This window comes from Pararge aegeria, chromosome 1 (genome assembly GCF_905163445.1).
Source record: "Pararge aegeria chromosome 1, ilParAegt1.1, whole genome shotgun sequence".
Lineage (NCBI taxonomy): Eukaryota > Metazoa > Arthropoda > Insecta > Lepidoptera > Nymphalidae > Pararge > Pararge aegeria.
The window spans coordinates 12,507,222-12,534,354 of NC_053180.1; the positions used below are offsets into that span (position 1 = coordinate 12,507,222).

At 34.9% G+C, this 27,133-nt stretch overlaps 4 protein-coding genes across 4 annotated transcripts in view; 1 reads left to right on the forward strand and 3 right to left on the reverse strand.

Annotated features, from left to right (window-relative positions):
• Window positions 1-906: 906 nt before the first annotated feature.
• Window positions 907-6,162, reverse strand: LOC120637208 (charged multivesicular body protein 4c). Its single transcript, XM_039908917.1, has 5 exons — window positions 5,835-6,162; window positions 4,003-4,180; window positions 3,537-3,687; window positions 3,026-3,146; window positions 907-1,095 (listed from the first exon to the last, which is right to left on the reverse strand). Exons 1-5 carry the CDS (start codon window positions 6,013-6,015, stop codon window positions 1,058-1,060), a joined length of 669 nt encoding a protein of 222 aa, XP_039764851.1. The 5' UTR covers window positions 6,016-6,162; the 3' UTR covers window positions 907-1,057.
• A 984-nt stretch (window positions 6,163-7,146) lies between these two features.
• LOC120637889 (armadillo repeat-containing protein 6 homolog) lies at window positions 7,147-18,247 on the forward strand. Its single transcript, XM_039909944.1, has 9 exons — window positions 7,147-7,400; window positions 7,748-7,894; window positions 8,167-8,384; window positions 8,835-8,991; window positions 13,185-13,320; window positions 13,426-13,582; window positions 15,489-15,582; window positions 15,727-15,876; window positions 16,923-18,247. Exons 1-9 carry the CDS (start codon window positions 7,284-7,286, stop codon window positions 17,136-17,138), a joined length of 1,392 nt encoding a protein of 463 aa, XP_039765878.1. The 5' UTR covers window positions 7,147-7,283; the 3' UTR covers window positions 17,139-18,247.
• Window positions 13,888-15,271, reverse strand: LOC120637896 (tektin-3-like). Its single transcript, XM_039909957.1, has one exon. It carries the CDS (start codon window positions 15,155-15,157, stop codon window positions 13,916-13,918), a length of 1,242 nt encoding a protein of 413 aa, XP_039765891.1. The 5' UTR covers window positions 15,158-15,271; the 3' UTR covers window positions 13,888-13,915.
• Window positions 18,248-22,945: 4,698 nt separating the features above from the next.
• Window positions 22,946-27,133, reverse strand: part of LOC120637765 (structural maintenance of chromosomes protein 5) — a 30,272-nt gene continuing 26,084 nt past the window's right edge. The window contains exons 18-20 of the mRNA XM_039909780.1: window positions 26,234-26,394; window positions 24,920-25,037; window positions 22,946-23,920 (exon numbers count right to left, since the gene is read on the reverse strand). Coding sequence (XP_039765714.1) covers window positions 23,789-23,920; window positions 24,920-25,037; window positions 26,234-26,394 — 411 coding nt within the window. The 3' untranslated portion in view covers window positions 22,946-23,788. The remainder of the gene's footprint in view (window positions 23,921-24,919; window positions 25,038-26,233; window positions 26,395-27,133) is intronic.

The window sequence follows — 27,133 nt, forward strand, 5'->3', positions numbered from 1 at the left end:
CAGAATCATCGCCTTCTATATCTACACCAGCTTTGTAATGATGATAAAACTACATCAGCCTCCGGCCTGCCAGCACGGTCAGACCGCGACATCATTTGACTCTGCTTGCAACGGTAAAGGGTTATTTTCACATTCCGATGCGATCCGTGTTTGTCCTCAGACTTTAATAATTCAAATTCGTTAACGCTATCAATATTTAGTCTATAGCTTAGAAATTGAAAATATAAATTCCTTGATATACGACTTTATTTTACAACCAAAATTATTCTTTCTTTGAGAATGTTTTTTTTCATTACTTGCAGAATATACATAAATTTTCATAAATTAACTAAATCGTAATGTATGAAAAAAAGTGTGAGATATTTTTAACTTTCCTTATCTTTTAAATTATCATGGAACGACTTAACACTTGGATTTGGATTTTAATACTGTAATATATCAAGGAATTATATGTTCAAAAACTTTTAAGGCATACAATGCAACATATTAAGTGACTTAAATGTTTATTTATCACTTATAATAATGATTAATGACGATAACTTGATCCTAAAATTAAATGTAACTTTCTCTTCTATGTAACTCTTTCTTACTTTCGGATACACGAAGCAAACATATTTAATCCAGATTCAAAAAAAGGTAAAAAAATGTATATTTTAGTGACTTTTGAAGTCACTAAAGTATACATTTTACACGGCTAATCGTTTCTTAATAGCTTGTATCAATCATTCGTAATAATTACTGTAAAAATATAAACACGAATTATACTGTTAAAATAAAATATGTAAAGTTAAGCTGTTAGTCTGGTAGCCCTGTAATGTAAATAATGCAAATTCAGGAATCAACATAAAATTAAAAATCAACATTAAATCATTGCATAGAGCCTTTTTCTGAAAACAGCAAAATTCCTTAACCAGTCGGGCCAATTTATTAGATACACAGTTAAAATGGTATAGTTTATCATATGAGAAAATCATAATTGTGTAGCGATGGATAGATTATTCAGATTTAAGAATGTATAGCTGAAAATATCACAAACATCAGCTTATATGAGAAACGTCTATGTAGCCCAGGATTTGAGTAGTTTGAAGTCCTCATCTGAAACAAAATAAAGAAATAAATTACAAGGCAATTTACTACTCTCACCGAATGGTAGTAAAAAGTAATATAAGAGGTAAACAGAATAACAATATCATGGAATTTCAAGATAACCATAATATTAGGCTATTAGGCATTATAATGGGTATCGAATAGGACAAGATAAGTTGGGAACCAGCCCCATTTAAAGCTTCCTTATATATATTAAAAATAATAGTTTGTTTCGATAAGAAGCGAAGTGGTATATTGATAGCACAAATATTACTATGCCTGTCAGAAAACGCTGTTCTTCCATTAAAATTTAAAAAAACTTGCAAATTGCATTAAAAGGAAGGTAGGTATGGCGCGAGTGATTATTCGTATATGCGTGCGCGACTGCGTGCGTGTACGTGTGAATGGGTGTGCGTACTCATGGTGTGTGTAACACAAAATAACAGATTAATGCTGACATTTTTTTCTCTTCGCTCTGGGTATTAAAGTAAAATGCTTCGTCTAAGTAGTAAATATTCGATCAAATAATCACATGATTATATTAGTAGAGATGCAATCATGTGTACTAATATTAAATATACAAAAGTGTGGTTATTTGTATGCCCGTCTTTCACATAGCAAATCTGCAACAGATCCTCTTGATTACTATGAAGAGATAGTTAATGTACTTCTCTGTGATGAAAAGTATGTCACAGTCACACATAGCGAGGCTACTTTTAATCACCCAAAAGTACACAGCTCTTATAGAGTTGATATTGATGCTAAAATGGCTGAAAAGAAAGGACGTAATTTAAATCGTTAAAATCTATTTTATAAATGTGAAAGTTAAGTTTCGAAAGGCATTAGGTTACGCCTTTTAATCTATAAGTAAGATAAGTTAAACAAATTACTTGAAGACAGAGTCCCACCTAACTAAAACCACAATCTTACCTTGTATTATTTAATTATACTGCAGTTATTTTCTTTTTTACTTATATAAAATTATAGTGTTAGTTCTTTTTTATTATAAGTATTTTTATATATTAATTCAACGATTAAATCTATCTATGTACGCCCATGAAATGACTGCACAAAATATAACTGCAAGACTCCTGTATTTTAACCAGTAGGGCTAGGAGAGAGTGCGCGCCACAAGAGAGTTACGTCTAACCATTATCTCGTGGTGCGCATGTCCTACAGGAAAAGCTTAAACATCGATAGAGAACCCAAAACGGATTATTATTTCATTGTTGTTTGTCTGTCTGTCAGTCTATTCGCGCATCACGCGGAAACTTCTAAATATATTTAAATGCAATTTATCGGGTTATCATTAAAGTCATCATCATCATCATCCCGAAAACAACTGTCCAGAGAATCCCAAAGGTACCTTCGGGCAAGGGATTTTGTCCATTTATACACCTTAACTCTGTCATATTCAACGTACCCGTAGGTCGTTACGGCCGAAGCCTCCTAGACCAGACTAGACCAAACTTCTTTAAAAAACAAAAATATATATCATTCTATAGACGATAGTGGACCCCAACTGCATTTTTTTTTTTATTTTTGTCGATCTTTCTGCCTAATTGTCTATGTCTGTCCGTGCGTCTTTCTGCTTGTCACTTGCCCGCGCATCACGTCGAAACTACTAGCTGAGTTTTAATGAAACTTGGCATGGTTTGCGTTTATACTACAAGCCCAGGACATAGGATACTTTTTATCCCTAAATTCAACATTGGACAACAATTTTTTTTACGATTTTTCACCATAATCTATACTTATAAAAAGCTGTCAAAGCTGTTAAAGTAAGCAAACTTTCGCTTTTATAATATCAGTAGGATTTTGGCCTGGAAGGCTGTGACAATATTCAACCAAGTCATCCCACACCATTGGGTGTGCTATAAACAGACTTGTGCCTTTATGTTACACAAGAAACACTTTAACTATAAGTGGCAATTCTCACCATCATCTTCCTGCTTTTGCTTGCTGGGTTTGGCCTTTGCTGGCACTGGCTCAGTGGCCGGCACGTCTGGCAGGTTGTCTGCAGGCACACTGATTCCAATCATCTCTTTGTCAAGTTCCTCCTGTAACAATAAAAGCGTGACAAAATACTTGTCTGAGATAGAATAGCAAATACTCAACTGAAGTAACTGTTTGTAACTGAGTATAGCAAAAGTGTGCCGTGTCCTAATTATTATTAGACTGATTGCAAGATTTATTAAACATCTTCAAACACTATTCTTACTTATGTAATAGGTATAATGAATCCTTGATTGTCTGACATGATTGTTTCATTCACTGAATGACACTTTTATGGCAAACCAAAGAAAAATATTACAGACATAAAAACATCAGCAAATAATCTGCTTAGAATTCTGACTGATTGATAATAGAATTTTGAGTGAAACAAAGAAAACCTATCTAATCTAGTCACTGGTTAACAAGTTAGTTTGTAATTTAACTAGACAACAAACCTGTTCCAACTCCTCCAGTTCCCTCTCCAGTTCATCCTCATCAATTTCGTTGGGGAAGGCTACATTGTTGCTGATAGCATCTGTGATCTCACGGGAAATATCATGCTGCTCTGCAATATCATCCATGATATCGTGCACTTTGTCCACATCACTGGAAACCAAAGTAAATTGAATTTATTATTAATATTTCTTAACTTTTGTTAATTTAATAAATATTTACTTTTAGTGTTTCTTAATAAGTTTTATAGTATATTGTATTTGTTTTCAAATACTTTATTACTAGATAACACTTTAGGGGCTCAATACTCTTGCGCTAGTAATGTAGTATGTAGTACTACTGTTAATGCTAGCCTTGCCTTAATTTTCTCACTGTACTAATAATTATTATTGCATAACAATATTTTAAATAGTATGTATAAAACATATTACTCTGAGAATGTTAACAGAGTAAGATAACAATACTAACATGTCCTTGTGAGCCAATTTCATGGCATTTGCAGCATCCTTCATAGTGTTAAGCACCTGTGCATTAGTATTAGCACCCTCCAGTGCTTCCCTCTGTGCCTCAATTTGTGTAAGTGTGCCATCAATCTGGTTCAGTTGTTTCTCATATCGCTTCTTACGTTTAAGTGCAGCAATTGCCGCTGGAAACAAGATAGATAGATAAAGTTTATATTGCATAAATAATAAATATATATATATATATATATAAATACATTACAGAGTTTAATGTTTCTTATTTGTGCAGGATATAATTTTTATTAAAACATAACTATAACCTAAAATAAACTATTTAAAAACTAAATAAAATCTAAAACATCCTCGAAACCACCGCAGCGAGGCACAGTTCCTAAGATGCTGGCAGCATTGCCCCTTTGGATGGCTAAACTAATTTGTTGGCCAAGGTAACTGCCCGCTCTAGGATCACCGGTAGACTTTATTTTTAAATACAAAGGTGGTCTTATTGCTTATAAGACTATTAATATTTATTTTTAATAATAAAATGATGTTAAGAGACTTCATCTATTTTTAAAAGATAAGAGACATGAAACATGTGTAAAGAAACAAATGGAATTTTAATTATTTTTTGAAATCATAATGATAATTTTATAATTTATTACAATTTTCTAATTTTTGCTTGTCTGTACTTCTCCTTTTAAGTTAATTAGTCCATGCTTATCTTTAGAATGGCTGACCTTATTTTTTAAAAATTTCACAAGCAAATAGAAAACAAAGTTGAGTGTATGTTGGAAACATGTACAACCTAGGTCTTTGATGTTAAAGACATTAGCATTTAGGAAGCAGGTCATTGCAAGCACCCTCAAATACAAAATATGGAAAGTAATGAGCAATGCAGTAGAAATACCTACAAATCAATTGCAATTATTATTCAATGTGTTTTAAATCTAGTACTGTTAATATGTCTTATTAGGATACATAAATCTACAAAAACAATTAAATTATTCTAATAAACTGTTTGGCATTGTACTACTATTAGGTTGTTCGGAAAGTCATTTCGTTTTTTCCCGCCAGAGGACTTAATTACGTTTTTTCGAAACTAACTTCACACTTAAGCCCCATAACCATTATATGTCTTGAGAGCTGATATTGCAAGGCTTGTGTGTGAAAAAGTTCTATTAATTCTACCCAGTAGTTTTTGGTTGGTGCCCTTTTAAATATGGAGAGCAATAAGCAGCATTTTCGTCATATTTTACTTTTTAACTTCAGAAAAGGTAAAAATGCTGTCCAAGCGAGAAAAAAATTGACGGATGTGTATGGAGAAGGCGTGTTAACAGTACGCCAGTGCCAGAACTGGTTTGCAAAATTTCGATCCGGCAATTTTGATGTCGAAGATGCACCACGGTCTGGAAGGCCGGTCGAAGCTGACAAAGATGCGATAAAGGCATTAGTTGATGCAAATCGGCGAATCACCACACGAGAGATCGGTGAGAGGTTAAATTTGTCGAATTCAACTGTGCCAATATATAATTTAATAAAATATTTATTCATTATACGAAAACTGTCTTTCATGTTCCCCAAAAAAAACGAAATGACTTTCCGAACAACCCAATACAAATGACTCATGATTCCAGTATTACAACACAGGGTTATAAGATTAAAAAGATATCAAGAAAAACACAATGCAACGTCTTTACTAAGAAAAGTGAATAATTATTATAAAGAGAAGAAATTGAGCCAAGAATCGCTTGCTCAATGCAAGGTCAGAAAGTTGTCAACAAAGGTACTATGTGCAAACAACACAATACAAAGCTTCCGAATAGATATCTATCTGCTCACCTCGTTTGTTCTTGGTACCATTTTTCCTAGCAGTCTGTATCTCCAATTCAATCTTCCTCTCCAGGAACTCTTGTTTCTTGACTAATAGTTCTTCAGTTTCACGTAACTTTTGTATAGCTTCGTGTGTCGTGGGTCCCTTTTCTTCCTTTTTTCCACCGAACAACTTCCCTAGAAAACTCATTTTGCTTTATAAGATTATCCTAAACATACAATTACCTTTAAATATTGTGAATATTGTCTTATTACGCGTAGATTTTATAACAAAATCGCATTATTTTCTATTCACTACTTTTTTAGAAGTATGCGTCATCCATAATACTTGTCAGTTGTCATTAAAGGTTTCTGAACAGAAATCAATAATAGCCCATAAAATTTAATTTGCATTTGTGTAAATCACAATTGCTTTTTCAGCTTTACAAAGAGGATTTCGCTAATTCTTAAATAACATACGATTCCTAAAATGATACAAATTTCGAATTTAAGATCAACCATTGTTTAATTAATTCTAAATCAGCTGTGTTCAGTTTATGAACGTAGATTTCCGTTTGTGGTTAGGGCTTGGGTTAGGAATGAAATTCATTACAATAATCTATTTCTCACGTCACGTAATCGTTAGAAAAATCGAAGAACAATAAAAAATAGTTTTATTTATAGTTTTGTTACATGAAAGAGCCACAATAATTCCGTTTAATTATAAAAAATAACGTGGTGAAAGAAAGTACGCTCTATAGCCTAAAAGAGGAGTATTTTATTTTGAGAAATAATTCCGATATTTAAACCCACCGAGTTTGTTTTGAGTTTCCTCTAATATATACAAAACGTCAAGAGGTACTTTTATCATTCTTTAGAACCCAGATAAAAATTAAATACCTAACTAAGATATAATGTTATAGAAGGAAGGAAAGAAAGGATTAATACCCCCTCCACCATAACATAAACCCACCCTCTTCATTAGTGAAGGCTACCATTTTCTTATATTACCAGAATGTGTACTCACTCCACGGACTTTAAATTGTCAGTAGAGGCACACGAACTTTAAATCGTCTGATCGCATATCAGTTCAATCGTTCTCATAGCTGACAAGGTTTCAAGTTCATTTCAACGATCAAACAATTAATTTTGTTTCCTCAAATTGGTTGCTTATGGCATTGCTCTTTAAGCTAATCCATACCTATGATTACCGTTAAAGAAAAAAGGCCTTAAATAATTCATTACCTATCGATATTGAATGAATATTGACGTCCTTACTTATATGCGAGTTGTCTCTGTATGGCAATTGACAGTGCTTTGGGGCAACAATCTACTGTCACTGTCATTCTTTTCATTAATCATTTGTCGTTGGCTAAAAAAGAAAGGTGAAAACCGGCTGCTTTCAATTTCTTTATAAATGATCCTTAATTCTCTAGCAATTATTTAACAGCATTGAGAATCAAAAGTAACAAAACGAAAATGGTGCGTGTAATAACTCAGGAGACGTATGATGATGTAGTTAAGGAGAACATAGATGAATTCGACATGACTCCTGAGGAAGCAGTAAAAGAGGCTGTAGCACAATTTGAAGCTCAGGTACCTTTTATTATACCTTCACACTGATATCTCAAGTAATAAGTACTGTAAAACTATTACTTTCAAATTTTAAGTTACTATTAATTTTGGAGCATGCTATGCTCATAAGTTGTTGTTATTCAAGGTATTAGGAATAACCCATTACATTTATATTAAATAATCAATTGATATTCGTATATATATGGTCCACTATTCAGCCCTGGACCAGCGTGGTGGACTTCTACCTTAACCCATTCTTATTGTGGGAGGAGACCAGTGCCCTGTAAGTGGGCTGGTAATTGGTTGGTTGATGATGATGATGATGATTTGTATATGTATGTTTTTAACAACAGGATGACTTCTTTCAGGGGGTTGACCTGTCCAACATAATAAAAGACTTAGCTTTAAGTTCAAGTGATAACCATCTTGTCAGCATTGCTGTAGGAAAATTGAAAGAGTTATGCAGTGAAACTGAAAATGATACTCAGATAATACAAGAGTTAGAAGTTTTAATGGTATACTATCTCATTTATTATTTTATTATGTTTATATACATGTTCAATAGATATATATATTTTTCTCTGTATTAGTAGAATTGCACACCAGGTGGGCTGTAAAATATATTGTGTATAATATCAGTTTTGTGTGCAAACTGTGCACATTGGACATATGCCTTCACTCAGGCCAGGATGGAGCCAGAAAATTAGAGCTTCCAGTGTCTTCTGATCTGATGTGATGCTAGAGTTTGATTTGGTAGTTTTATCCCATATTCATAGTTTTGTTTTAGACAGAATGCAATAAAGACATTGCACACAGAGTGAGGGCAGGAAAGGAAGGTGCCTACAATACTTTAATAGATGTTCTAGATGTCAAACTCAAAGGATACACCCAAGAACAGAATAAAGGAAATCAAACTCTAATTGTTAAGACTTTAAATTGTTTAACAGCCTTGATGGAGATGCAGCCTGACCTCCTTGATGAAAAAGGAATAAATATTATTAAAAGGTAACAATTTATTTTTCATCATAATTCTGCTTAAAACTACAGTATTTTGCTCATTCTGTATGAGCAGAGATTCTCATACAGAAGGAGCCAGGACATAAATTGTGTATCAGGATACAACTTTCTTGAATTTTTTGCTTTGTATTATTTTAATATGATGTGCTATATTCAAACCAGAGAACTGATAGACATTCAGGTCCTAAGTTGCTGGAGTGACCTTGCAAGGTAAACACAGTGTTGTTAGACCATCCACAAGGTGAACAGATGATATCAAACAAGTTGCAGGGAGCTGCTGGACCAAGTGGCACAACACCAGGAGTAAGAATTGCCAAATACCACTTATTTGGAAATTCTTACAAGAGACCTATGTCCAGCAGTGAACATCCATTGCAGCATAAGCATTAGTAAGCTTGAATCACTTGAGGTTATCTCTCATTAAAATTTTTTTTTTAGTATTCTAGATAGTGTTGAAAATGAATCCATTCTGTTATCAACTCTACAGTGGATAAGTGTGTGCTGTATTAAACACGAGATGAACAGGCAAATGATTTTTAATAAAAATATAACTGGAAATCTAAAAAACTTGCTAAAAAGAAAAGGAAATAAAAGAGTAAGCTATTTGTTCCTTTTTATTACAATTTCTTATATTTCTAAGCAGATTTGTAAATTATTCCCGACAACCTAGGGATAGCTAAACAAGAACCCTGTAACAGTTTTGTAGCTGATTTTACGTACATTCTTAACTGTACTAATTTGAACTGGAGTAACATTAGAATTTTTATGACAAAGTAAACAAATGGTAGTTTTTAATTAGCAATGGACCCCCAATTTCAACTATTATGGAATAAAATGAAGGAGGAGATGAGTCAACAAACGGCTAATATTAATCAATGTATGAATGTAACCATGGATGAAAAACTAAAACCTCTTGTGAAAGACATAGTTGGGTTGAAACTGGAGGTAGAAACACTGAAAGCCAAAACACAGCACTTGGAAAGACAATCAAGGAAAAATAATGTAATTATCCATGGTGTTAAAGAAACCGAAACTACTTTAACTGACCTACTAAATTGTGTCATAACAACCCTGAACGTTGTTAGTGAGAAGACAGGGATAGAAGCTTGGGATAAGTGGGAGATAAGTAACGTTCAAAGAATAGGGAAAAAGAATGATGGTAAAACACGTCCTATATGCATGTCACTCACATTGTACTGGCGGAAAATGGAACTTCTAAGGAATAAAAAGCATCTTCCAGAAAATATATATGTAACAGAAGATTATCCCAAAGAAGTACTATTAAAAAGGAAAGAATTAAAGAATAAACTAAAAGAAGAACTAGAAAAAGGCAAAGAAGGGTTTATCTCCTACGATCGACTAATAATAAAAGAAAACAAAGAAAAACGGAAAAGGTCACCTACAACATCGCCAAACTTACCTAATGAAGAGAAACTGAACATCAACAAGACTAAAATGGGCAGAGTTCACTATTTTGACAAAGCGAGATCGCTCTCATTTAGTGGAACCAGCAGCAAGAATTAGCAACTAAGTAACACCAACCGCAAACGGAAAACTAAAAAGTCAGAAACAGAAGAAAAAAACAAAACAACAATAAATGATCCCAATCAGGCTGGTCACCTTGGGATTTCCGACCAACACCCTCTGGAATGCTTACAAAAATTAGGAAAATTTGAAAATTCATTTAAACCTAAACTTTTACCCAAATTTATATTGAACGCCATAAAAGGAAAAGATAAAACTAAGCTAATTATAGCAACTTTAAATACAAGAACTCTTCGAACAGATCACAAACTTGCAGAACTAGAGAATGCACTAGAAAAAATAAACTGGGATATATTAGGATTGAGCGAAATTCGACGGTTAGGAGAAGAAGTGCGAGAGTATAAGGATTATATATTTTACTATAAAGGGGAAACTAAAGGACTACATGGAGTAGGTTTTATGGTCAAAAAGGAACTAAAAGAATCAATTATACAATTTAGAAGTAAATCAGAAAGAATTGCCGTTTTAGATCTGGCTTTACAAGAAGGAAAAGATCCATGGTCTATTATACAAGTGTATGCACCCACAGAACAAGCCAAGGAAGAAGATAAAGATTTATTTTATGCATCGCTACTGGACACCATTGAAGAAAGCAACAAAAACAAAATTGTAATGGGAGATTTCAACAGCCAAATAGGTTGCCAGCAAGATGGAGAAAAAAATGTCATTGGTCTCTATAGCCAAGGCAAGCGTAATAAAAACGGACAAAAATTAATCGATCTTTCTCTGGAATCAAATCTAAGAATAATGAACACCTACTACAAGAAAAAAATAAACAGGAAATGGACATGGATCTCACCGGATGGAAAACATAAAAATGAAATAGATTTTATATTAACTAACAAGCCTAATTTATTTAATGATGTTAGCATTATAAATCAACTCAATTTTAGTACAAATCATAGGATGGTTAGAGCCACCTTAAAAATTACTAACAAGCGGAAAACAAGAAAACACATAAAAAACATATCGGATCAAATACCTATTCCAATCCCAGAAAATATACGAAATAAAGCTAAAGAACAACTAGACAACCTTAAATCGAACTATTCCATCCAAGAAAAATACAATGAACTTGAAAAAATACTAACCAAACTAAGAACCGAATTAACACATAACATGAAACGGAAAAATAAGGACAGAATAGGACATAACGCAAAGATATTAATAAACGAAAGAACAAAATTGTTAACAGATAGAAAAAAGAACATCAAAAAGATAGAAGAAATTAGTAAAAAGATCACATCAAGTATAAGACACCATAAAAAAAGACACGTCTCAACAGAATTCATTTTGAAATCGAAAAAACAGGAGGAATCAAGAGAGCAATGAATAAACTTAAAAATCATTCGTCTTGGATACCAAAAATGAAGGGTAAAGACAAAGGAAACAAGGAAATGGAAACGTCAAAAAGAGCATTGATCTGCAAAATCGCCACCGACTTCTTCAGGGATCTTTATAACTCAACAGAGTTATCAATATCGGCCCAAGGCCCAAACGTGGAGGAAGTCCCACACATATTAGAAGGCGAAACCATGAAAGCCATTCTATCTCAAAAAAACTATAAAGCCCCTGGTGAGGACGGAGTGACCGGCGAGCTGCTAAAGGGGATATTAGACATTTTGCTTGGCCCACTGACTAACCTATTCAATAACATCTTGGACAAGGAAGTTGTTCCAGAACAATGGACCAGGTCAACTATAGTGCTAATTCACAAAAAAGGGGACAGAGACAATATGGACAACTATAGACCAATAAGCCTAATGACAACAATTTATAAAATATTTTCTAAAATCATCTTAGACCGGCTCACTAAAAGGTTAGACGAAGAACAGCCTAGAGAACAGGCGGGTTTTAGAGCTGATTTTTCAACAGTAGACCACATACATGTAGTGAAACAAGTTGTTGAAAATATAATGAGTATGGTAAATCATACTATATATCATTTATAGACTACAATAAGGCATTCGATTCCCTTTCTCACAACTACATATATAAAGCCCTTGCCAGTCAAGGAATAGAAAATAAATATATCAGACTCATTAGAAATATATACAGCAACAGCACAGCAAAAGTGAAGTTGGAAAGAATTGGAGAGGAGTTCAAAATAAAGAAAGGAGTAAGGCAAGGAGATCCTTTGTCTCCTAAACTCTTCTTAGCTGTGCTAGAAGAAATTTTTAGAAATCTACAGTGGGAAGAGTTAGGAATTAATATAAATGGATGCAAACTGACACACCTGAGATTCGCAGACGACTTAGTGCTATTTACCGATGACCCAGACACTCTACAAGAAATGCTAAACCAACTAGCATCAGAAAGCCGGAAAGCAGGTCTCACCATCAACACTTCCAAAACGAAGGTTATGACAAATAGGCATAAACAAACTATAAAAGTAAACAACCAAGAGATATGACGGAGAATATGTGGACGAATATGTCTATTTAGGACAAATAATCTCACCAAACATGCAGATGGACAAGGAATTGCAAAGGCGAGTGAACAACAGCTGGGCTCGATACTGGTCACTCAAAGAAGTACTAAAAAGCAAAGATATTCCAATGTCAACCAAATCCAAGGTATATAACATGTGTATTCTCCCAATCCTCACTTATGGATGTCAAACCTGGGGATTAACGAAAGCTCACCAACAGAAGCTCAAAGTATGCCAACATAGAATGGAAAGGAGCATGTTGAATATTAAGCTGAAAGACAAGTGGAGCATAAGGAAAATTAGGAAGGCCACAGGAGTAACGGATGTCCCCAGAAAGATTAAGAGGCTAAAATGGCGCTGGACTGGCCATGTAGTTAGATCCTCGAAAGAAAAATGGACTAAAGAAATTATATCTTGGTACCCTAGAGATGGCAAGAGAAAAAAAGGACGGCCACAAAAAAGGTGGGAAGATGACCTGCCAAAAGGATGGCGCAGAATAGCCAGAGACAGAGCACACTGGAGTATTCTAGAGGAGGCCTATGTCCAAGGACAGCCTGACTAAGCGCGCTGGTGTTACAATTTTTTAGGAATAAATATAACTTAATTAAATAATAGATTTAGTAACTAGTAGTGTATAAGCAAAAATGTATTTAGTCAGAGAATAAAGGCTATTTTTATTTTAAAAAACAAATGAACTTCTTGTGTGGTGCTACAATATTTTTATTTCGCTTTATCTCATCATTATTGACAAATAAATGAAATAAAATATTCAAGAGGAACTAAATTTCAACTATTTAAAATTTAATTTACAGTTACTTATTGAATCCCTTCAAGTTATAAGGAGATTTACTCTCGACGACGATATTCGGATGGAGTTTGGGAAGGCACATGAACATGCAAGAGATTTAGGTGTTAATTTGCTGGAAACACTGACTAAGCTATTAAAAGGTAAAAAACTCATGTTGTTTTATATTAATTTTACACATATCTTTGCAATATACCTAAACGCGCTATCTATTAGCTTCCACTATTGTGTTATTTTGTTTTCTTTAGAAAACATGCAAGCACCAATAGTGTCAGAGCTTATGCTAACAATGTCAACACTACTGGTGAGACATGAGCTGTGTGCGCAAGCCTATGAGGACATACTCTACACAATCTTGGCAGATAACTATGACAATGTGTCTGTTATACTTCAAGCAAGCAAACTGTGAGTATACCTTATAGTTCAATATTTCTTGTATGAAAGTATGCAACACTCTATCAATAAAGTGGGCTTGTTTTCATATCTAGGGCTTTGCTATCATAACATGTAGTCGTACATATATCAGTTAATAATACCTGTAGAGATTTGACGTTTGTGATGAGGTCTACGGACAATAGCTTAACATCATGTACTGAGTTAACATAAAAAAGTTTCAAAAACAGACAAACTAGTCTTGTTTACATGTTATTTATTTTTATTATTATCTTTTTTAACACACAATTAACATAACAAGCAAATCTAGTCAGAAAGGTAATAAAATAAAAATTCTAAAAATATCTAAAAACCACACAACTTTTCAGCAGATTGGAAATGTGATCTCAAAAACAAACATCTCTCATTGTCCAAATAAATAGTCTTCTTTTTTACTATAATTTCATTTTCTAGTCTTGAACGTTCGTGTATCAAATCGGCTCTCAATTTCTCTGTTTCTAAAGACCTCTTCTGCAACAGACTCATACTGTCGTTTAAATCCCTTACCTCCTCAATCAACCCTATCAAAGATCCTTCTCTACAACTTTCAACGTTTGGTCTGCAGTTTTTAATGTTTAATCTCGTTTGAGCCACTTGAATCCTTTGCGAAACTTTTAACATTTCTTCGTGTAACGTTTCCAATATATTTTCAGCTTCAACAATCTTGTCCAAGGTCAAACGCAACTGATTCTCCAATTCGATTTTCACTTGCTCAGTTCGAGCTATTCTCTGGCTTAACGCCTTATTAACTCTTATGTCTTGAGAACGTAAATCTCTTGCAGAATTGATCAATACTGCGTCAACTTTTTCCCGCAACGCTTTAGACCTGTCTATGGCGGTTTTAAATTGTTCTAAAGTTGTAACAGTATACTGTTCCCACGACTGCACATTGGATTGTCCTTCAGACAGTCTCGTGGCTCCAGCTGAATCTTTAACGTTATTAGATTTCGTTTCTAAATCCGAGTTGTGGCTCTCGTATTTAAATGCCAAGTATTTGTTGCTCCAGTCTCGTTCCAATGCATGCTTTGCGGTTACGTTCATCCTCATTTGATTTTCGATGTCGCGTAACATTTCCCGATGCAATCTCTTTACGTTTTCAATGAGCACGGATTCTTTAAATAGTTCGTCCTGTGGTTCGTCGTAGACCATGTCAGATTGCATTCTGTTAGTTCTCTGATGGAGGCATTCTTCAGTTACATATTCTGGTATATTAATTGTATCCATTGCGTTTTTCAGTTGTTGTCTTAGAGCTTCTAAAGCATTTATTTCTGCATCGATGTCTTGAATAGCTCGGTCTAATTCCGATTTCCAATAGTTTATATGTCGAGTTCTATGCTTCAACTGATCAGTGCTGTCGCTGAAATCGTTGCAGGCAGTTTGGTTTACCTTTATGATGCAGTTTTTGGTAATAGACGTGTTATTATCGGTTATACCAATTATGTCTCCTTTTAACACATCTCTATTATGTCTATCCCAGTTTTTCATAGTTGTCAAACCGAAGTTTTTGTCACCGAACGACAGATAATCGCCGTCTTTATAAGAAGCCATTATATTGCAGAATATATTTGATGATGATCAAAGTTAGAGGTCAAAGTTGGAGTACTATCGATTTAATATTTATGTTTGTTTCCATGACAAAATAAATACTTAGCAACCAGTTAAATAGGCGGAGTACCTGCCGGTTACGCAAGTATCGATTTTACAAATTAATACATACGGTCATGTTTTGTTTATAAAATTGCAGAAAATCTGTCAATACTATTAATGATTATCGCCCCTTAAGGGCAACTTAAATGGAGATAGTTTCTCGCAAGTTTTGGTTCGATCTCGATCTAAATGGACCTTAACCCTTAAATTCATAATAACATTTCTTTTGCAGTATAACTGCGTTGGCCGGCAACGATGATGTCAAACGACAACTTGTCAAAAGTGGAATTGTGCCTATCATCGTTTCTCTACTCAAAAGGCATTGTGTGAGTAACAATTATTTTTAGCTTCTTCACGGTGACTCGCAACGAAGCCTTCTACTACTCTACTGATGCAGTTAACATTATACTGGTATAAGGCTATTAGCCCATTTATGTTCAGCTAGTGTTAATTCGAGTTGTTTTTTGTAGAGCAATGCAGCGGCCGCGTCACTTATACTCAAGTGTATATCGGCTTTATGTCTGCGTGAAGCGGAACATGGGAGGATGTTCCTTGAGAACGGTGTCGCTGAGGTGATAGTGGAGTGTCTCACCGTACATGCCGATAATCCAAGCGTTCAGGTCAGCACTTTAAGCACGTTGTTGTGATTATTTTATATACGTTAATATAATTTAACTTAACTTCAGAGCTACGTTTATCAATCAAATTATTGAGGTGCAACTTTTTTACATTGCCTCAAACTTTTTCGTACATCTATTGCATTTCGCGTGATGGTCGGTCGCGGAGTAGGGGTAGAGTGAAAGGCCGAACTCCTTTCACTTTACCCCTACTCCGCGGCCTGCTCACTTTATTCATTACGACATACATATTTTCTTTCGGGGGATAAACTGATACCTTATCCATTAAAAAGACACACAATATTATGTACGTATCAGTACATTACGTATGTATCTACTATTAAGTCAACGCGACTGACTGCATGCCGAGCGCATTCCGAGATCAAGGAGCGTAGACATAGCTCGCGCTTTGTCCATTTTATGTTTAGTTGGAATACTGTATACACATAATATTACCGTGCTCGCGGCTTCGTTCTTCTGCGTAGAATACCTGCAGCTTTAGTGGTAGGTACAAGATTTGCCCGCTAACAATAGAGGGATCGGTTTTCGAGTATAGAAATATGTATCTTAGTTGCATTCCGTTAAAGCTAAATTTGTGTTAGCAGTTAGTTAAATTTTCTGAGTTATGTACGCTTTCGTTTATACGGTGAAGGAAAACATCGCGAGGAAAGTTGCATGACCTGAAAGTCCTTTATAATGTTCTCAAAGGCGTGTGAAGTCTTACAATCCGCACTTAACAAGGTAGACTACGCCATAAACCCTTTTCATTCTGGGAGGAGGCCCGTGCCTTTTAATGGGTGATTCTTATGGTCCCGTTATTCATGTTGCCATTTTCCTAAAAAACTAGCAGGCTAATTTAGAACCGTTTCTTGCAGTACACTAGTAACAGAACATTAGCGCCGTGTTTACATCATATGATGTGTCTTAAGATTATAGTGCAATTGGTTCTTTTGATTGTAGATTCAGAAAAAAAAAATCGACATTCTTAAATTTCCCCGTGATGAAATACGTAATCCGTGATGTGAACTTTGTGTATGTTATGTTTTCAGAAAAACGGTTGTTGGGCAATCCGCAACATGGTGGCTAGGCACAAGGATCACAATCCCAAATTCCACGAGCTGGGAATCGAAGCCGTACTCAATAAAAGTTACTGCCAGTTCGCGAAAGATTTCGGCTTCGACATAAAATCTGCTTTGAGGGATTTGGATTGCGATGTTAAGTTCGACGAGCAATGGACGGGGAAAGGGGTACAGATTGATGAGTAAATGAACACCAACAAAGTGAGCATGTATTTAGGTACACGGAGATTTGTTGAATCGCATATGTATATGAGCTGACTCTGCCTATGCGGACGCAAATTGTTCTGGATCCCGAAATAAACAGGCTTATAAAAAAAGCCATTAAGCATGATGACAGTTACAAATAATTAATCGCTCCAATATTTTATTTATCTACTTAGCTTTAATTTATCTATGTCGTCACTAGTGCAGACATGACTTGAAGAGCGGGAAATATAAATATAATTGCCAATACTTTTAATTTCTGCACAAAGAAGATATTTTTTGGATATAGTTGATACAGCCGAACTTCAAAACGCAGTTTTTCTAATTTAGTCATCATGTCTATTACAACTATTATACCTACTCCTTGATTCACAAAGGAGTGTCCATTTGTGGACCCAGACTGGTAAATAAAATAAAAAATAACAAAATGTATTGAATCGATCACAACAGATGCCTTATAATTGGAAAGTTTTTTATGCCGATTATTTCATTTTTACTAGTACTCTTGAGGCTTCGAAATTATTAGATAAATAGTTTCCCTCAGACTTGTTTCCTTCCCATATACTTATTTAATATGGTTCGCTTGTTGTGCGGCTTTTTGGTTGCTGTCTTATTCAGTAAAAAACCGATTTGCACGAAAGACTGATTCGTTTGTCCAATCTAAAATAGCCATTCTGATGTACTATACTAGAAAACATGTTCGTATATCCAAGAAGGACGGGACGTAGCCAACATGACTTACCCAATTTGCAGCCGAGTGTCAAGCTAGCCGCCAGTCGGTCCTCAAATATTTATCTAATTAGTCCGACCCGTAACAATAAAACTGAGCTCAAGAGCGTTCTTTGACTTTGCTTAGACTTAACTGTTAAAAAGAAACGAATTTATGTCGAACACTTAACTGTCTCTTTTAAACTGTCTCTAAAGTCAAAGTACACTTTAAATTTTAGGCTTAGTGTGCCAGTCTGTCTACAGGATAATTAGGTTAAAAAAACTCTCTAACTATGTAACAACTTCAAAATTATAACTAAAGACTTTTTCACATATACCTTTTCTTACACTTCGTATTCTAATAATAAAATGCTTTTCTAATTTGTTAGTGTTTTATTTAAACTGATCGAATAATCTGTTACTTACTCATTTACGTAAGCCTGCAAACAGGGTTAATCGGACAATGATGAGTTTACCTTAAGTCACATAATATTAGCTAGAACAACCTTATTCTTAGTGCCATTTCCTTTGAAGGTTTTCCTTATATTATTTCAAGTCATTAAGTAACAATTAGCTTTGACATTCAAGTCATCGTCACACAGTTCACAGGAATCAATGGTTTTTCAGACAGCAATTTAATATCAACTCCCATAAAAAAAACCATCTAGGTTCATAAAAACCTACCTATCTACTAAAATATTACACGAACAAAATGACATACTGCATGGTAAAAACATGCAGCGACTGCTTAACTAAAGTGAGAAAAGATGATGGCGTATCCTACTTCTAGTAAGTAAACGATTGTTTTTGTATTTAAATTTGCATTTAATCTGAAAACCCATCACGAACTAATCGAAATGAACAAAAATATCATATCTGTCCTTTTCGTCTGAGTTGCACTGCATATACAAAAAAAGACCAACTACTAGAAAATAAAACTATCATGTAAAATATTTAATAATATTTATTTTAAAAAATGTATACAATAAAAATAGTTGTACATACTTTTCCGAGAATATTAATTAACTATTTTATTAATACATTGTAAAACACTACATAAATATATTGATAAAATGCAATGTTACAGAACAAAATAAGCCAACGGCATTACTAAAATTCGACTGGAAACACTTTATACCTATCTCACGCCACGCCACGTATTTCGAGTTATGTCAAATCTTAATATTTTCTTTGAGCGGTTTTTCGGAAGTTTCAAAGATAGTATAAAATTGTTCATGGATCGTTTTGGACAGTTTTGTGTTATATTGTCCTTTAAGTAGGGATTCAGACAAAGTTGCCGGAACTTATTAAAATTACCAAAATATCGAACTTTCATAAAATTATTACATAATTTATCTAATGATCATGATATATTAATTATGACTATCAATGAAGAAAGCTTTTGGTTTTTTAGGTCTTTCAATTCCAATCGTAAGACATTTATGAAACCTAAATGCGATTCAAATTACCTGATTGCGTACTTAAAATACGTTTTTAAGAGAGCTGTGTTGTTCAAAAACTTAAGTGAAATATTTTAAAGTTATTGAGAAGTATATATAAAATCAAAATAACTAAATTATCGAACTAAAATGAATCCAATCATTTATGTAATTTACGTAAAATTATACAAACTAAGTAATTCTTAATTAAAAAAAGAAATATCAATAAAAAAAAGCATTGTGATTAATATTAATCCCAGGTCCCAGGTTTATTTAATTTTGTTCTTTTTTACAAATGAGCCCCAGACTGCAATTTCACCTGGAGGTAAGTGATGATGCAATCTAAGACGGTAGCGGACATTTACTTTACGTGTCATCATACCGGAACGCTAACGCGCTTGGCGGCACTTCTTTGTAGGTAGGGCAGTCCGTGGTAGCCAGATACGGTCGAAGCTCTCCACCAGAGCAACGACGAGAAAATTAAAAAAATATATTAGAAAAAAAAATACCGGGGTTATCGAACCTGAGACCTCACCAATGCAGACCATAGCGCTTACCACTGCTCCAAGGAGGTCGTCATATATTTCTAAATTAGCTTAGGTCTGGTGCAGTGTAAGACTTCAGAGCGTGACTTTAAAACTAGATCTTACGGTGAGATCATCGCAATACCTTGGCTTGTGATCTATTAAAAAAAAAAAAACAATTATATGAATGTATAACTTTGCGTTTCAAATATATGTTTCCACCATAAACGTTGTGGACATTATTGTGATTATGTAATGAAAACAGATTTGGCAACTTTTCTTTGATACCCGTTATTATTTTTATTATTTTTATTTAATGTCCTTGGATGAACTCCCTCCCTGGGTTGGGCTAAACTGTATTTTTTATACAAACAAACATTGACAGATGGCTCACCTGATGGAAACCTAGGTAGGTGGAAAACTATTGCCTATAAACAAAACAGCACTTCGCAGGGCATGCAAGAAACACGTCCTACGAAGTGCCGCTGTGTGTCAATTGCTCTGGGTATTTACCAACCCCTAGAAAAACCACGCTCTAGTGACCGAAACAGAAATTCATCTCGGCGGCACAAATAACTTCGCGTTAGTACTACCCCCAACGAGTTCTGTCACAAAGAGCTCTGCTACTACCATAAATAATAAATTGTAGGTTGTTTGGTTTTTTCATCGGGAAATTCTTAGTACCAGTCCAAAATTTAGCAGTTCTCAACCCCTTGAGAGAACGTTAAGCCGTCAATCCGGGTCATTATAACCTCACCGGCAGCAGAACTATAGAAAATTATGACACAACATTATTGTAATGATTATAACTACGAACACCACCACCCACCATATTACTTTAACCATGACCCACGGTCAAAACTAAAGCTGGATTCTTTGGGAAACGACTTCGCTCTGCGTGTAACACACTATTTCAACATAGTTAACAAGGACGCTGCGTGGAGCACAAAGGCACGGAGAATATTTATATCACAGTCATATATTTCTTATTCTCTTATCTTATTAACTTAGTGGTTAGACGCAATATCAATGGTAGACTTTCGTCGCGGCCGATATGATTCGCGCTTATAAACATAACGCTTTAGAAGCCTCGCAAAAACGTTTTTATGAATTGTTTATCCCCCATGGCAGATACATTACGCCGACTCGACATGGATTTTATGTGTTATAGTGATAACGTAAAGCATGCCATGACAGACGCGTCTGGGCGTCGCAACGAGAGATTTTTGACAATCAATGCGTCGCGGCTAATACAACAATCCTTACACTATAAATATGAAACGTTTGCAATTATTTCTCGACGGACGCAACGTGAATTAAGTCTCATTATGATAAAGTGAAGCTTCTGAAACCCTCGCGACAGACGTTTGAGTTTTTTTCCATTACTGTCGCGTTTTATCGGCCGCGACCGGTATTTGACGTAAAAAAAACAAATACTATTAAGTGTCAATAAAACACATAAGTACATTAAAAACTAGGGTCAAATAAAACGTTAACATTAATTTTAATATAACAATCAAATGAATCATAAATATACCGACGCCGATAAATAAAATTAATCGGGACGGGACTTTTCGAAGTCTGCAGTTTTATAGATTTATAGGTTACTACGACTAATTTAATTGTACAAAAAACTAAAACTAAACTGACATGACTAAAATTAATGTCATACTTTTCACAGCATGATTGTGACTGCCGTCAAGTTGGATAACTCTGCTTTTAACGGAACTTTAAAATTCAACAGAATATTTAATAGTTTTTTCTTTTCTTATTAATAAGTGTACTTTCGCTTTTACTGTACCTAACTCAGTATTACGCGAATTTCTGGATTCTTAAGTGTGACATTTGGTAAAAATTTGTAAGGCGATATATTTGAGGTTTGTAAAATACTAACCACTACATTTAACAGTAACAGGTATAAACAAGGCCTTAAGTAGATTATTAAGTATTACAAAACTGCAAGCATTGCAAACATCGTTTAGGTACATGTAAATAAGTTTTTTTTTTCATTTTATTTATAGCCAAATGATGGGTGTAACGAAAGCTTTATCGTTCAGATAGAACCAAATGCTTTAACGTAAATTTTTACAGTTATTAAAGATAATGTGTAAAAATACAAAACGTGTACAGTGCTGAAATGCTGAAAGTCGTATTAATACGTTGCTCTTTTTCATGCAAGCAAGTACACATAGTATCAAAACTGATTAAATGTAAATTTATCAAGAGCACTATAAAAAAAAACTTTTTTTACTTAACCGGAAAACCCTTAGAATTGTTAATACATTATTTTAGCCTTGACCTCCATATTTGTTATTGGACGAAATTGCGGGTCTCTTGACAAAATTGCATATTTTAGCCAATACAATGCTATTATCGTTTTGATTGCATGCAAATAGTAAATAACCTATAACCCGTATATTCCCTACTAGCATTATAATTGCGAATGTTTTATTATTGCCCATTGCACTCTGTTATAAATGCGAAAGTACAAACCAATAATAAAACATTAAAAACACAGTAACATTGAAAACTTACATCTACCCACCATATCGTGTGAAAGTCGCCATCTAGTGTCAATAATGTTTCCCAGTGTTTTAACTAGATGGCGCTGTTCCCATTCCATACAAATCGTAGATGACCTTTACGCGATCGAATGGGTACATACTCACACTAGATACTCAGTAGGGAAGTGGGTATAGAGTAAAGGCATTAAATGGCATTTCAATCCAGACATCAAAGCTCAGTTTTACTTGGTACCGGGCCAACGCATATATATACATACGCCGCTGTTAACTTAGGACTAAGACATGGCACATTAAAGTATTTAAACAAAATATATAAGTAAGGCTAAAGTTTGAAGAGGCCTTTTAGGTCAGTACCTCTAACTTATACGAGGTATCAACAAAGGAAAATGTTGATATTGTTCCAAGGTGTTGATAACACATCGTACATATCAGAGTAAGAAAAGCCTAAAGTACTAGTAAACCGTTATGTAGTAACTTTTTCTACTACAAGTTAGCCCTTGACTGCAATCTCACCTGGTAGTATGTGATGATGCAGTCTAAATGGTAGCAGGTTATTAAACATTATATTTAGTGTAATATTATTAAATAAATTGTTAAAGTAATCAGTAAGTAGGGCAGATAAACAATAAAAATATTTTAATAGATAAGCAACGTCACTTAAATGTTACATCGTTCATTCAACCTGGACTTGTCATAGGGACATTCTTTTAACGTTGAAACTGCTGTTTATATAAGGCAGAACTTAGCATCGAATATGGTTTATAAAACTTCAAAAATTTGTACTATTTTTCCCGTACGAGTTAGCCCTTGACTGCAATCTCACCTGGTAAGTGATGTTGCAGTCTTAAGATGGTAACAGGCTAACCTGTAAAACACTTAATCATGAATTCTTTCCAGAGGGGCATGTTGAGAATGCCTTGTAATCCGGCCGCTGGGAGCATGCGTTACTCTAACATTTGGCAAATGGACACATAAAACAAAATAAACAGTTCACCTTGCCTTACCTTGAACCTTGCAACATCGCAGTACAATGGTCCTTAATGATAAACTTTATTTTAGGAAAAATCCTTACTATATTTAAATGCGAAAGTGTGTTTGTTTGTTTGGCGTTCCTTCACGTCCTAACTAGGCAACCAATCAAGTTGATTTTTGACAGAGAGTTAGTAAGACCCGAAAACAATATAGGCTACTTTATATCCCAGGAAAACAAACGGTTCCAACAGGATTTGTAAAAAAGTGAGTGTAATAAAAATAGAAATGCTTTTATCAACTGTACTTCAAAGTTACATCATCCATTCAATCAAGACCTGTCAGGAACGCATTATTTCAACGGCCGGACTACAATTTTGCTGAAAACTCCTGTTCCTACCTAGACCCTTAGTAAGAATACCTTCGGTACCGATTTACCGATACTCGACTGACTGACTTGAGTGAATTCACGAAGGCCTGTATCGGCGAGCATTCTCGAGGAACTTTTCATATTCCCAGTCCTTGTAGTCCATTATGTGCTTTCCGTTCATGACAGTGTGGATAGTCACTTTTTCATTGTATCGTAGGTTGGGCAGCAGCTTAAGAAAATAAAGAAAAAGATTTGTTAATAGTTATTCGAATTCAAATTCAAATATTCTTAAGTCATATAGGCACTTATGAAGCATATATGTCTACATAATTGTAAGGTGATGTTGACAACTACGTCAGACAACTTAAACTTAAAACTACGAGGGTTCCTAACGTGTCATGTTCTAAGAAAAGCACACAACAAACTTAGCAAGGAAAATTTTTTTGTTATCACCATCTCACAGTTGATAAAGTTCGATTTTAAATGTATCGTAGTTTATTGTATTGCGATTAATATTTTAGCAGTAATAGCGCTTTTTGTGACTGTTTTCGTCAGGGTCCGTGCTTATTTCCGCCGCCAAGATTGCTGAGTCTGAAAAGCGCGGTAACCAATGTAATTACAGGCACGTTAGGGTAACACCTACACCATAACTAGTTAGGAAAGAAAGAAATAAAAATATCTTTATTAACACTTCAGTTTGATGGACACCGGTCGGCACTTTGAAGGACACTTTCCATCAACGCGTACCCAGCCCGCTTCGCCGGGCTAGATTTTGCTTTATTTTATTTAAACAATAAACTTACATCGTTAAATTTTTAATTTAAGTCTCATAATATATTAAATCATTTATTTCTCTCCGTATTCCTGTTCTATTATCTTCTCGAGCGGGTGAAGATATTCTATTCTATTCTAGACATTATATTGTTGATGTACATAGGTATCTACACCTATGTACATCAACAATAGAATATCTTAATAGTAAATAAAAGCTGTATATGACAGTTTGACAGTTCAAAAATAGGAGTGCTCCGATCGTCACCAAACTTTACAGGTCAATCCGGAGATTCCCTGAAAGTTTCATTGAAATCGGTCTAGCCGTTTCGGAGCCTATAAGGAACATACCCACACACTTTCTCTTTTATATATATAGATTACCGAAATCGCGTTTATTATATGTATATTTTACACAGTACAAACTAACGCTTCATACAATTTCGGATTAACCAACCTTAGGTGTTAACAAGAAGTATTGAGATGCTTTGCCCGAGGTAGTGATTTCTATCAGCATCTCTAGCATACGGCGCTCGTTTTCTGCGTCCATGCCTTGGTTTATCTCGTCCACGCACCTGCCAAGCAAGAAGTATTAAGAAATTTAAACTCGAAATATGTAGGGACATACTGCACGCAGGACGCAAACGGCGAGAAAAAAATACGCTCGTTGGATGTCGAAACGAAAGCAAGTTTGAACGTGATTCTATTTACAAGCTTCTATGGGCCTCAAGAAGGCTCATCCTTCTTCGATCAGCGCGTTTTACCAGTTATAAACCTATAAAAAAAATGGCTCGAAAACAGGAAAACACGGGCAAAGTACTACCGCCATGCTTATTTCTGCTGCAAAGCAGCATTGTTGCAATGCTGCTGTAATTACAGGAGCGTGAGGCTTAACTTAACGATGATAGCGCAGTGGGTAAGAGCTCGACTTCACTTTCGGCGGGCCGAGTTCGAATTCCAGGCACGCACTTATAGCTTTTCTAAGTTATTTCCGTTTTATGTAATTAAAAATATCACTTTATTCGACGGTGAAGGAAAACATCGTGAGGAAACCTGCTTGCCTGAGAGTTCTACATAGTGTTCTCAAAGGTGTGTGGAGTCCACCAATCCGCACTGGGCCAGCGTGGTGGACTATCTTGGATTAAATAAAAAATGAGGAGATTTGTAGAATTACTGACATAACACAATGTGACGCAAAGCTGAAGTGGAAATGGATGGAGCACATAGCTCGGAGAACCGATTGGTAAGTAGTCTGTTTGTATGGCGAACTTTTTGTTACTATTTCTTGGGCCGAGGTAACCTCTAAGTAGGTAAACATTATATTATGTAAGTTTAGATTGTTATTAGTAATCCAACAGCGCGCAGCGTTCTGTTTTTTCGGTTATTGTTTAAACTGAATATTAAAATATAGGTTACAAATCTTAACTGTAACAATAAATTAATAGATGCAATTAGAAAATAAACTGAATAATAAGAAGTTACGATATTCACAACAGCGCGTGAGTGTGAATGAGCGTAAGTGGGCGTAAATGTATTTTATTTATTTATACACTTTATTTGTACACCACAAATAGGAAAAAAAAAACAATGGACACAACAAAAATAAACTTAAAAAGTAGGATACAAAGGGCGGCCTTATCGCTTAGTAGCGATTTCTTCCAGTATGCGAATGTATTTTCAAGTGTGCGTGTGTGAGTCTAGGTTTATGTTAAAGTGCGTTCTTTACTTAATGATACCTGAAAGGCACGTCGGAATATACAGGCAATTATACCTGAAAGGTACGTCAGACGTCAGGGCCTGCAACGCCATCAGATAGACAGCGGTGGTGAGTGCGCGCTCGCCACCAGACTGCTCGTAGTTCGTCAGACGCGATAGCTGCTCTTCCGCACGGAACTTCACGAGGACGTCGATGCCGTACTTGTCGAAGTCGTCCTTAAGGATAGCAAGGAAAGTTTTGATTCATTACATTTAAAGCCACGTACAAATCAGAGAGATGCTCATATTAATGAATTATAAATAATAAATAAATATACTACGACAATACGCACATCGCCATCAAGCCCCAAAGTAAGCTCAGCTTGTGTTATGGGTACTCAGACAACTGATGCATATTTTTATGAATAATATACATAAATACTTATAAAATACAGATAAACCACCCAGACACTGAAAATCATTCATGTTCATCACAGAAACGTTTTTCAGTTGTGGGAATGACACCCACAGCCTTGGACTCAGATAGCAGGGTCGCTGCCCACTGCACCAATCGACCGTCAAATATTGTACATATAAATTTAAAATACCCTCGACTTTCTATATCGTGTGCATTATTCTACTTTTCAAGCCCTTTCATTTGATATCCATATTGAGAGGGTAGTGAAAACAAGTAATTAATTATTTTGTGGTGGTGGCCATCTTGGTTTTGAAATTTGCAATTTGTCATAAAGGTTGTTAAATAATATGTAATTTTGTGACGGCGGCCATTTTGGACCGATTTTCATCAAAGCAACAGCTAAGAACTTTCCCGACTAATTTTCCTTTGAAACAAAAAAAATGCAGTTTCTTTTGTTTAGACGTTACGATGCAAACATAAAAACATAAATAATACCCCGTCGTTGTTGTGTCGGGGTTTAAAATATAGACCGAAGCCGATGACTAAAGCTATAACAAT

Coding starts and splice junctions, on each gene's coding strand:
- LOC120637208 (XM_039908917.1), bottom strand. CDS start 6,015: ATGAGTTTTCTAGGGAAGTTGTTCGGTGGAAAAAAGGAAGAAAAGGGA. Junction 3,147..3,536: donor AACTGGAGGAGTTGGAACAG/GTTTGTTGTCTA, acceptor TTATTGTTACAG/GAGGAACTTGACAAAGAGAT. Junction 1,096..3,025: donor GCAAAAGCAGGAAGATGATG/GTGAGAATTGCC, acceptor ATTTTGTTTCAG/ATGAGGACTTCAAACTACTC.
- LOC120637889 (XM_039909944.1), top strand. CDS start 7,284: ATGGTGCGTGTAATAACTCAGGAGACGTATGATGATGTAGTTAAGGAG. Junction 7,401..7,747: donor TAGCACAATTTGAAGCTCAG/GTACCTTTTATT, acceptor GACTTCTTTCAG/GGGGTTGACCTGTCCAACAT. Junction 8,992..13,184: donor AAAGAAAAGGAAATAAAAGA/GTAAGCTATTTG, acceptor TTTAATTTACAG/TTACTTATTGAATCCCTTCA.
- LOC120637896 (XM_039909957.1), bottom strand. CDS start 15,157: ATGGCTTCTTATAAAGACGGCGATTATCTGTCGTTCGGTGACAAAAAC.